Source organism: Arachis ipaensis, chromosome B5, assembly GCF_059453495.1.
Source record: "Arachis ipaensis isolate K30076 ecotype BB chromosome B5, ASM5945349v1, whole genome shotgun sequence".
Classification (NCBI taxonomy): domain Eukaryota; kingdom Viridiplantae; phylum Streptophyta; class Magnoliopsida; order Fabales; family Fabaceae; genus Arachis; species Arachis ipaensis.
This window is the reverse complement of record NC_142440.1, coordinates 14,786,995-14,799,670: the sequence shown is the minus strand read 5'-3', so window position 1 is coordinate 14,799,670 and position 12,676 is coordinate 14,786,995. Positions and strand designations below refer to the sequence as shown.

The 12,676-nt window shown below is 31.1% G+C and overlaps 1 protein-coding gene across 1 annotated transcript; it reads left to right on the top strand.

Moving 5' to 3' along the window:
- The first annotated feature begins 5,828 nt into the window (after positions 1-5,828).
- On the top strand, positions 5,829-7,571 carry LOC107643021 (MYB-like transcription factor ODO1). Its single transcript, XM_016346557.3, has 2 exons — positions 5,829-6,137; positions 6,589-7,571. Exons 1-2 carry the CDS (start codon positions 5,875-5,877, stop codon positions 7,106-7,108), a joined length of 783 nt encoding a protein of 260 aa, XP_016202043.1. The 5' UTR covers positions 5,829-5,874; the 3' UTR covers positions 7,109-7,571.
- The last annotated feature ends 5,105 nt before the right edge of the window (positions 7,572-12,676 follow it).

The following is a 12,676-nucleotide window of genomic DNA, read 5'->3' as shown; positions in this document are numbered from 1 at the left end:
AATGAAAACACCTCACAAATGTACACAGGAATACACGAGGATGCACTAACACATTGAACAAAATTTAAAAGAAAAAGGATCATATAATAATCAAATTCGTCACTCATTTTTTAAATTAATTTTTTAAAGATTAAATTAGTCTTGTATATTTTAAGGGATTAATTTAACTCTATAATGACACATCAATCAATTATTTTATAATATATAACATTAATTTGTTATCATATCACGTATCACTTAATGTAATATGTTATTTTTTAATTTATAGAAAAATTAATTTGACTTGTGATAATAATTTTTAAAGATCAATTAACTAATTTAATTTTTAGAAAAATAATTTGAAGAATAAATAATTTTTCGAGAATGAATTGAACATTATCCCAAAGTTAATAATCTGTTTGTTTAATTAACTAGCCTTGAAATTCGTCAAATAGTAGTGGTATATAAGATTTTTAATTCGAGTCATGTTTGTCTTAATGACGACTGCATTACTCTCTTATTACGCAAATTACTTTCTTACATTATAACTTAATTACTTTTAGCTATGTTCTTTAAATAGTTAGTATTAGGTCATAGGGATTCTTCGGTGACAATGCATTTTAACAATTATTTTATATTGGGAAGTTACTAAGTTATTTTATTAATGAAGAATTTGAACTACTTCGTGTATAATTGAATTCAATTTGAACAAGCACATGCACCTTTAATATATCTTTTGGGAGGATGTATTGCTATACATAACACATAGATTTAGTGTGTGTTTGGATTAAGTTTCCAAAGGAACGTTGATATAAATGTACTTTTATAAAATTAAATTTAATCAAAATTAGATTGGTGTCAATGTAATTTATATTTAAATATTTTTTGTAAAATGTGTTTTCGAGAAAATAAATCATATTTAAATTATATTGACCAAAATCACATTAGAATATAAAATTATTAAAAAAGACATAATTTATATCATTTTTTATATTATTTATACAAAAGTTAAATATTATTACATGTAAATATTATTATATAAATATAATATGTTAATTAAAATGTATTTAAATAATGAATATTATTATATAATTTAAAAAAAAAAATTAAATATATATATCTATGAGAAAGTATAAAATAAATATGACATTATGTGTTGTGTAAATTGACATGTATGATAAAATGATTAACAAATTAGTTTTTTTTGGTGTATTGTAGTAGTTTAAACATGTATATAGAATGATGTGTAAATATAAATATATGAATGAAATTAAGATAAAACTTATTTATTTTTTTTAAAATATAAATTTGATAAAAGAAGAAAAGGATATGATTAGTAAACAATAAATTAGTATGTTATAAATTTTCAACAGCATTCTTCATTGAATGTTGAAGTAAGTCTAATATTACTTTTAAAAAACGTACATACAAAAAATACTAAAAGTTGATGAAAAAAAAAAGCCAAGCCAAATAAAAAGAAATGCCATTAAAGAAAATAAAACATATATTTGTTGAATAAAATATTAAACCAAATACTCATAGTTATAGTTGTGACTTTTCAAATGGACACTTGTTTTGAAGTTCAGTCAGGATGATGATTCCTTGGTGGTAAGATCAGTGTCTTGTGGTATTGGCAGCAGAATATAAGGGGCGCCTTTGTTTGCTAGCTAAAGCTGTCATGGATATCACTCCAATGGGGATGGGTTCCAATCCCACATTAATCTCAGTTTAACCGCATAACATGGAGTAATCTTTATCCTTTTAACCACATTATACACACAAAATTACATGATCTAACAGTATATAATAATTATTATTTTTTCTTTATTAAAATACTAAGTAGCAAAATTGGTATTGTATGCAGTGTAGTGTATGCTTGATGAAGATTTTAATTGCTGTGTAGAGTTTGAAGTACTATATATATATATATATAGTGTGGATAATGTAGAGTGTAGAGTTTGAACTTTGAACACATCAATAAAATTAAAACTTACTAACTTGCTGTTTGGTGCCAGTAGACAATGGTGGTCGTACAATGATATGGTTGATCTGGTAAGGAATCCATGAAATGCTTGGTTATATCTTTTTTATTGCATGCTTCCCTTTTAAAAGTTTTAAACACTTTTATTAAAAGGGTTATGCTACGTATACATTAAAATCAGCCATCAATTTTACAGGGACGACTTACCGGGGGCGAATGGAGGCTTCGGCCCCATCTTTTTTAAAAAAAGATTAATAGTAATAAGTTATTAAGTATGATTTATTTTTTTTAAATTTATTTAGTGTTTAGTCTAATATAAATAAAAATTCAGTCTAACCTAAATATTAATGATTTCTAATATCTAAAAAGTAAGTAACAATATTAAGAAAATATGAAAAGATATTATTACTAATATTTTTTAATTAAATAAAATTTTTCAATTTTCATAAAGTAGATTTTTTTCTTCTTGTGAGCGTCTTTCTTGATTCATTTGGTATTAATTTTTTCTGTTTCAACTACTACAACTGAGAGTTCTTTTTCAGCTATGAATATTGTGAAGAATAATTCAGAAACAAAATGAAAGATAAATTTCTTGCTAATTGTCTTTTAATTATATTGAAAAGAAAATTGCAGAAAAATTTGACACAAATTCTATTATCGATGAATTTTATGAAACGAGGAATCGACCACTTCATTAATAAAAAGTACATATATATTTTTTGTACTTTAAAATATATTCTCTATCACTATATTTTTGTAATGCATTTTACATTATATAATTTTTTGCATAATTTTTTAATATTATATATAGGAAAAGTCTAGGGGGCCAGCAACTTTATTAAATTCTGGCCAGCATGTAACCAGCAAAGAAATGTGAGCCATTGGATAAAATCTCACACCATTAAAACCATCATTGATGGCTATTTGATGGCTACAAATCACAAAAGTTGCTGGTCCCCTAGCATTCCTCTTATATATATTATTGGCCCCTCAAGATACTATTTCTGGATCCGTCCATGCCATCAAAGTCAGCCACTAGTATAAAATACATGTTGGAATATAAATAGAAATACTTGAATTCGCGACCTCTTAGATGAGTATAAAGACATTTAAACTATAATTCGTTGACTTGGATGAATATACTCTTAATAAACATTAAAGTGAAAGTAAATGGATTAAAGTAATTTATCTTATACTTTCTTGCATTCGTTGTGTATCTTGGTCCTAGTTTCAACCAGTCCACCTGCTATTCCACTGTTGTGATGGCTTATAAGTTATATACTTATATATATTTTATATTTATGGTCTGTGAGTGATTCAACACATCAAGAAAAAAGATTATCGAAACTTTTATAAAGCTTATTACTTACATGTCTAATCAATTAAGATTTGATTAACTTACAACAGTACAACAGAAGAGATAAGACTTTATACCGTTTACCCCAAAATATAGTTAGAATTTTATAATTTCCTTTCTTTTTATATATACATAAAATAAGAAGAACTGACGGCATTACTCAATATTTGCTTATTATTGTTTACCATGTACATTGGTCATAAATATTAAATTCTGTATGGTGTAAGGGGAAGAGAATGAGTGCGCCAAAGAGATTTTAAAAGGGAAGGAATTGAGTAGAATTGTGAAGATGTTTGGCGAAGGGTCGTGTGATAATGAACTCACAACTGCTACAGTAATATGGTTCCAGACAGCTCCAACTTGCAAGCAACGTGTTAATCATAATTAGCTTATACATTGATATGACCATTATATATTATTGCTGCATATACATATATATATATATCACCCTTGGTCTTTGTACCTAACTTCCATATTGAGTACTCTCTGAGGCCAATCCTTTTATGTTGAATATTCACTTTCTCTTTAGCTAATATACTAATAGTATATGTATATTATGGTCTCTAAAAATTCACAAATTAAAACAAAATGATGCTAGAATATACTATCTTAATACAGTGCCTTGAAAGCTAACATACATTTATGTGGCATTTGTCTATTTGAGTTGCCTTAACCTCAAAATGTGATAATAACCTACAAAAAATGTTTGAGTGTATATATAACCTCTCCTTTTCAGAGCTTTCCACACGAAAATAAGAGAAAATAACAAAATCAAATAAAACCACATCTCCCCTGCATCAGCTATATACGATGAGTCCTCTACCAATTACCACAAAGAAGTTTTATCATTTTTTTAATATAATAATTTGATATTTGAAGCTTAGACGCAGGGGAAGACTATAAAGTCAAAGACCAAAAATTGGGGTTGTCACCTACCCTATTCTAATCTTCTGCATGTAATAAAATATTAACATGTTAAATTAAATAGCCGCATGGCAGATGCACAACAAGGACATGTATGTATGCATCACTACCTCAATGTTGTTTGATAAAAGAGATTTGACTTTGATATGATCTATTCTTCGCACGGAATTAAGATACTACTGCCAATCTGCCATATTATAATGGCTCTTGGCCTTGTTGATAACCTTGCCAACCCCCATTTCTTTTTTAAAATTTAATTTGTTTCATTTGTTACGGTAGGCAAAAATGTTTGAAAACGCCCTGAATATAAACCTCATAGTTGATCAATGCATGGAATAATCTTAGCTTATAATACACAGCCTGCTTTACGGTTCATGCATGTTTGGTACTTGCCAAAGATACTAAACCAAAATTGTGATTTAATTTACCAACTCATGCACGCATCCTTATTATACTTGTCCAGCAGTGGAGTGAGCCATAGAGCATCATATATAAAATATAGCAGTGTAACAGAAGATTTGTGAAAGAAATTGTTTAATCTTTTTCTATTAGTTAGATAAATATCCATCTGTAATAATTAATAACTACTTATATTTTGCTTCAATTAATGAGCGGTGCTGTCATTGTACTGTTTTATCCCTGGAACATCATATTCCCTGTAGTCCTAATTAAGCCTTGACGAATATTTTCTTAACCCTTGAATTGAGTCATATTATTAGGCATGCATGTCCCCTCTGTATTATATCTTTCTTTCTACCAAATGCATTAATGAGATTATGATTCATTATAAACAGGGGCATAGGAAAAACAAAAGTCAGCGAGCGGGCTAGGAATGGTTATTTGTGAGAGGAAAATCAAATCAAAATTGTGGCCACCGAAACTCAATAGATCATTATTGTCCATTCAAAATAACACCAATAATGTCAAATAGATAAAGATCTTCAAATGCTTTAACATTTTCACACCTGGCGCAGCTACTTGTCCCACACACACCGTATACTACACACGACAATGATCTTGATCAACCTTCTTCAAGCACATCAAATTTTAAGCCATAGACATCTTTACATATCCATTACATCAAAGACTTGTGTTAGTAGTAATGAACTAATGATACGATGGCCATCTCTACTTTGTAATCCTAATCAAACAATGTATGATGACTCCCACTCACTTTGAAAGCAAACCTTAATTTACATATACTTTATATTTAAACAAAAAGAGAAAAAGAGTTACACAAGTATTATTTTTCATCATCTCTTACCCTACTCCATCAATAAATTAGCGACACATATACGTGGTGATGACGAAATGGTTGAGTAAGATTTGAATCAGGGGAGTGGATCAGTAAAGGGAGATGGGAAAAAGATAAATCATTTTCGTCTCTAAGAGTTGTTTGGGATGATATAACACATGTAGGTGTGTCTTTGGGTCAGCGTCATATATATATATAATAAACACGAGAACACCCCTTAAATATATATATTAGTTCCAAGGTGGCTTTCAGAACCTATTGGTGGCCCCCAATTGGTCTCTGCCTCCTTTTAATTTTTGTTATATATATAGGTGGGTGTGGGGCAATTGGGTTATTGGAGCAATCAAAGTTAAGAAAGTAGTGTGTTGGTATAGCAGTATGGGGAGACAACCATGCTGTGACAAAGTTGGGGTGAAGAAAGGTCCATGGACAAGTGAAGAAGATAAGAAGCTTATGAACTTCATCATGAGCAATGGACAGTGCTGTTGGAGAACTGTGCCTAAGCTTGCAGGCCTTAAGCGTTGTGGAAAGAGCTGTCGTCTTCGTTGGACCAATTATCTTCGCCCTGACTTGAAGAGAGGCCTCCTCACTCATTCTGAGGAGCAACTTGTCATCGATCTCCATGCCCGTCTTGGCAACAGGTACATACAATCTTATTCCAACACTTTTTCCCTTGTTTTTGCTATACACAAGATTAACTTTATATATATGAATACTTATCTTTGGATGCAAAGCAAGAAATAAGGAAGGCCCAAAACACATAGGTAGTGTTTGTTTACTAAAATTAAAATTTTGGTATTGGGACACAAAATTTAGTCCTTTCAATATAGAAAACACTGAAATTTTTAAGATTGAAAATTGAAATTTTAATAATATTCTTATTTAATTTTTTAAATTTTAAATTTATTCTTTAATTTTTATATTTATCTTAAACTAAACATAATATTTAGATATAATTCAATATATTTTACACAAAAACATAATATAAAAACTTAATTTAATCTCAGATTCTAAGTCTCTGTTTCCTAATCTCCATTCCAAACGCACCCTAAAGCTTACTTAACTACTTATGGTAAAGTTTCTTTGTCTCAGGTGGTCTAAGATAGCTTCAAGGTTACCAGGAAGGACAGATAATGAGATTAAGAATCATTGGAACACACACATCAAGAAAAAGCTCCTTAAGATGGGTATTGACCCTGTTACTCATGAACCTCTTGATAAGCAACAACTAGTTTCATCATCATCATCTTCATCCGAATCAGCAGAGCAATTGCCACAACCTCAACAACAGCTCAGGGAAACTGTTGATAACAACAACGATAATAATGGGGTACCGGTTCCCATCAATTCACAGCAGGAGAACTCGTCGAGTTCGTCACCACCAACTGAAAACTCTTGTTCTGCATCGGGGGATGGGGATGAATCTCTAATATTGAACAGCTTGTGGCTTGATGATACTCCACTCATTGATGCATTATGGGATACTACTCCTACATCTTGGTTATTGGACTGTCAAGACTTTGGCATTCATGACTTTGGTTTTAACTGTTTCAATGAGACTGAGTCAAATGCTCTCCAAACTCTGGAAACAGAGGAAACAAAATGGCATTAGCATTTTAGGATATACATGGAGTACGGTGATGAGTGACCTGTGTATGTTTAAGAAGGTGAACATATATATATAACAGATATAACCTTTTAATTAAAATACAATCTATATATACGTACATAAATACGTAAATATATACCATGGTTTTAAACTAAAGTGAAGTTGAAATTTACTATTGTATGTTCCGGAATATTCTAGGAAGGTGGACGTGAACCTTTACTCTTAATGAGGTTCCTCGCCAACCAAAATGCAAAAGTGATAGCAAACCAAATCCCCCCAATGCCGCATTGCTTGTAATTTTAAAAATGCTGTAATCATTTGTGTCTCTGTTAGGTTTAGGGACAAAATCTGGGAACTGTGAACTGCAAACTGTGTGTTGCTTTTTGCGGTTATAAAACCTATTGTACATGGATGTTGACCTTGAAGCAGATATAATGGTAAATCTTGTTTTTATTGCGGTTATAAATTTTGCTGTTTTTTCTTTCCATTTCTTTGTTTATTTCACATCCTCATGGCTAGACAGGGAGAACTCTGAGATGAACATGCATGATTAAGCAGTTACCATCGGCATTTAAACCTAAATAAAGTAGTGGTTAATGTCATACTTTCATTTTAATTGTGTTAATTGTTGAAACGTGAATTTTTTTTAAGAATTTATCTATTAAGATTTAAGAGTACCTGCTAAGATTACAAATTAAAAAAAAAATTGTTGAAAATATACAAAATTTAAATTTTTAATGTATTTATTTTGTATTTATTAATAAAAATATTTAAATTTTTTTATTAGTGATAAACTTATCATATGTCTTTAGGACACATATTAATTAATTTTTTTTAAGAAGACCACTTAGGTAAAAAAAAAATTCTCTAAAGTGACAATGTTAATAAAGTAGTAAATGATGCTTTAATCACCTTTAAATTTGTAACATTTATTATTTGTGAGCCTCACTGTCTTAGTCTAAGACTGATTAATGGTGTATTTTTTTTAAAGTGACAATATAATTTTAGAAGAGCCAAATCCCAGGTAAAAAATTCTTATTTCATCTTTTGCTAATAATAGTTTTGTATTGTATTTTAATTTGTTCCTATGTAACTTATTCTGTATTCCTTTTCACATATTATTAAACTTTTTAAAAGATTTTTTTTTCCAAAAAAATTGAATTGGGCTAAAACAAAAAGTGAAATAGCTTAATTATTAGTTTTTTTTTTTAAATATTGTTTATACAAAAGAAGTATATCACAGTAAAAACTAAAACGGAAGCACATCACCAAATAATTTATCATCTGAATTATATATGAATCAAATCGATGATAGGACTAATACCAAAAAACAAAACACCCTACTATATAGATTGAAGTGGTACAGAGAGAGAATATAAATTTTTTTATAGTTATTTTGTATTATTTTATTGTTATTCAAAATGTGGGTCCTACCTTTATTAATCTCTATTTCATTCTATTAAAGAAAACATCTGTAAACTTATATCTTTACCATATAATTCACCCCAAAAAAATTGATAATAGCACTAGAGAGATTCACATCACGTTTCTTAAGTTCACAAAAAATAAAAAAATAATAAAAAACGTTTATATTTGTGTGACATATAAAACAATTACCATATTATTATTATAGGAGCAAAAAAAGTCCAACTGACTTAAAGTACAATTTTCTTATATTGTATTTAGTATTTTTTTTTTGGACTTCCTCCTAATTAAAAGTATAATTATTATAAATTTTTTTAATTACTATTGCTAATAATGTTTGCAGATCATATATGACCAAAATTTCAATTCGATTCGCACTAAACTCATTAGATCGGATTCGATATTCGCACTTTTTATGTTCGGATTGGATATCAAATATATTCGTAAAATAAAAAATATTAAAAATATATTTTTATAAAAAAAAGTCAATAAAACTTTTTGAAAAAATATAGGTAGACAACATAAATTTGTCACTTTTTTAAACAGCTCTAATTAATATATATTAATTTTATATTTTTAAAAAAATAAAGAATTGATTAATAGGTTTTTAAGCAAATTTTGAAAAACGAGGATTCCATTACGCCTCCATTTCACTGTTAAGTTACTTTTCCTTTGATGAAACCTCGAAAAGCCCCCACCTTGAACGTGAACCCTCGTCTCCTCAAAACTCAGCCTTCCAGATCCTCATGCCGAATGCTATCATCCATCCCATCGCATCACCGACCGTATATATTACCGAAAGCTATCTCCAACGCCGGTCATAATGCATCCGGAAGAAGCACTCGACGCCCTTAGTAACACTAGTGACGTCGTCCGAAGTCGCGAACAAAAATCCCGCATTTTCGACCGCTTCGTCGATGGAATGTACATTTGGAGAAGAAGGAATGAATGCATCATCCATTTACGAAGAGTCTTTTGTCTTTTATGAATGTGTCTTCTAATAGAGGTATCTTTTTATGCATGTGTCTTCAAGAAGTATATATCTTGTTATGTATGTATCTTTTAATGCAAATGTCGTTTGTGGATGTGTCTTTTAAATGGAGGTGTCTTTTATGAATGTGTCTTCTACAGGAGGTGCCTTTTTGTGATTGTATCTTATACAGTAATGGCGGAACTCAGATAGACTTCCGAAGACCAGTGGTTGCTCGCCGACGAAAGCACGAGCGGCACTGACCATCGTTGACACCGGCAATGGAAATTAAACGCGTCCAAGGATGGAGGAGGGAGGTCGGGAAGGGGACTGTCGGGGGTTGAGGGATGAGGCTGGACTTGAACGGTGAAAGATATGGTTAATTATGTTTACTAGTGTTGGGGTTGAATTAGGTTTACCATGGATGATTGGACATAAGTTTTTTTTTTTTTTTGAAATGGGCTTTGGGGTTCAACCCAATAGAAGTTGGCAGGATCCCTCTTGATTACCTAGCAGGATTGAAACTTTTTTTTTACTCTTTTAAACATATTTACTTCTATCTGATTAGAGTGTGGATCAGATCTGATCCAATCTAATCATCTTATAGATCGAATCATATCCATAAATTATGGATTAGATACGGATAAATACCATAGATTTGTGAATATGATTCGATCTATGAACACCCCTAACTACTGCTATAAGTTCGTTGTTGCAAAAGTATGCTTCTTTTTTATTATAAACCATTATTAGATTTTAATAACCATTAAAACAACTTAATTGTCAACAAAGAGATAATACTTATATTGACCTCTAAAATTATATTCGTGTTTCAATCTAATTTCAAAAATTTCGATTTACTCAATTTAGTCTCCCAAAATTTAGTAGTTACAACTCACATTGGTTCTTAGTCTTATTTTTGTCACAGTCTCATAAAATCGGTAACGACATACTGAGATGGACAGAAAACTGCTACGCTGTACTTTCTAGCAACTATTTGATGTGACAATTGAAACTTTTTTTATCTTATTTTTTTTCTAGCAAAATACTTAAAACCCTAATGTGAGTCACAGATACCAAATTAAAAGATCAAAATAAGTAAATTGAAACTTTAAAAATCAAATTTGAAGGTTGTAGAAGGCTTAGAGAATGGAGTTGAATCTATGATCTTCTTTTATGTTACTGAAATAACCCTTTTAATTCTAATTCTGTTTGAACTCAGCAGTGAAAAATTTATGAGACAATTTATTTTTATCTCATGAATATCATAATATAGAACAGAGCAGGGAAGAGAGAAGCTGACACCATCATGTATCCTGGTTCAGTTGCCTTGTGCAATGTAACCTACATCCAGTCTCCACCACAACAGAGGTGGAATTTCCACTATTGTTAAAGTATTACATACACCAATTCCACAGGATTGACACAATCCTTTGACTCTCAAGTTCTAACCTAACTTGACTTGGTTATGCTAATACCTAACTCTTTACTCTTAGTGCTAACCCAACTAAGAAAGGGGTACCTCACAGGTACAAGATACAAGACACAGAATCAACCTAAAAAAATTTGAAATCACTCTAGACTTTTCAATCAAGTGTGTTACTCTGCCTCTTTCCACTCTTAGGCTTTTACTTGAGCTCTCTCATTCTGCCTTTTACCTCAAGAGATTACAGAAAGATAAACATTGAAAAGTAAATTACAATTTGCAAAACTTGAAGGAGATTGACTCTTCAACAGCCTCTTTGCTATGTGATAAACCAGATTTGCTAGCCTCTGATTCAGTTCTTCATTCTGGCGGAATGCTCCTTTGACTAGGAAGCACTGTCCAAGTGGATGAACTTCTTTAGAGAGCTCTTCTCAGAACATACACCTCAAGAACACTGGTTATCTCTCCTTGGTCTCTGAATGGTGAGAAAAACTTCTTTTGTATCTCCTTGCATGTTGCTGAGTTACACTCCCTAGGTCAACTCTCGAGCTGTGTGCTTCACCAACCCACCATCTCACTTTTTCCCATTAATCCTCAAAATAGGAATTTTGGTTTTGACCTTCTCTTGTTGACCGAAAGCCACAGGACAGCAGAAACAAATATTTTCAATGGTAAACCCAGATCTTGGCCATTGAAAAATAACTTGGTCCCCAAGACACACATATGACCGTAGATACACAGTAGTGAAGAGCAGAGATCATCTTTCCCATGTAACCCATAATGGATAGGCAGAATGTTGAAGATGAAGAAAAGAAGATATGATGCATGTATAAGGAAATGAAATCACCTTTTGGCTTCTGACTTCTTGATACAGTTTGATGTGGGTGATTAGACTTCAACCTTTTGCTTAACCTTCTCTTTCTTGCTTCTTTGGTGAACAACTTAGGGACTAAGCTTTCTCTTACTTCTCTGCTTTCTGACCAAGAGAAAAAAGTGTACGTTGCTTTTGGTGAAATCACATGGGAAGGGTTTGAATGAGAGAAGCAATCGGGCTTGGATCGCGTTTGATTCAAGTTCAGCCCATTGGTTGCTTGCTTTGTTTTCTTTGGGCTGCCTTTGTATATTAATTTTGGCCTGCATCACTAAACCAAAATAATCAAAACTAATTGGGTAATTAACCCAATAATCTAATGTTTGTCATCATCAATTATGTTAGTTAATTTCTTAACTCAACAATCTCCCCCTTGATGACAAACATATTTAAGCATTAACCAAAAGGAATTGAATTTTAGTAAAGTTGAAAAACTTCCCTTTGAATAATGTTTCTTACTTATGTGTTACTCCCTCTTTCTTTTTCAAGAGTAGCTCCCCCTAGATTTATGCTCTTCTTTTTGTTCCTATTTACATTATACTTATAGAGAGAACAGTAAAGAACTATACAAATTTATCTTGACAAAGGGAGTTTAAACAATTAGCACCACAAATCCAGTCCAATACTGAGCATATCATGTCAGCAACAAAAACAAAGCATCAAGGTTAATCAAGGGCAAACCAGCAACATCTCATATACAACAAGTTCCAATTTCATGGCAAAAAAAAATCACAACAGTAGCAAAAATTACAAATCAAATTTTCATGCCAAAACCATTGTGCCACCAGCAATCAAAATCATAAAAAAATTTAGTAGCAGCAGTTAAATTCACCAAAAAATTTACTGCTCATGCTATTACTCTCCCTTTTGTCATCAAGG

Excerpts from the sequence above, each read along its gene's own strand:
- LOC107643021 (XM_016346557.3), top strand. The coding sequence starts at position 5,875 with ATGGGGAGACAACCATGCTGTGACAAAGTTGGGGTGAAGAAAGGTCCA. Across the intron at positions 6,138-6,588 it reads CATGCCCGTCTTGGCAACAG|GTGGTCTAAGATAGCTTCAA; the intron begins GTACATACAATC and ends TCTTTGTCTCAG.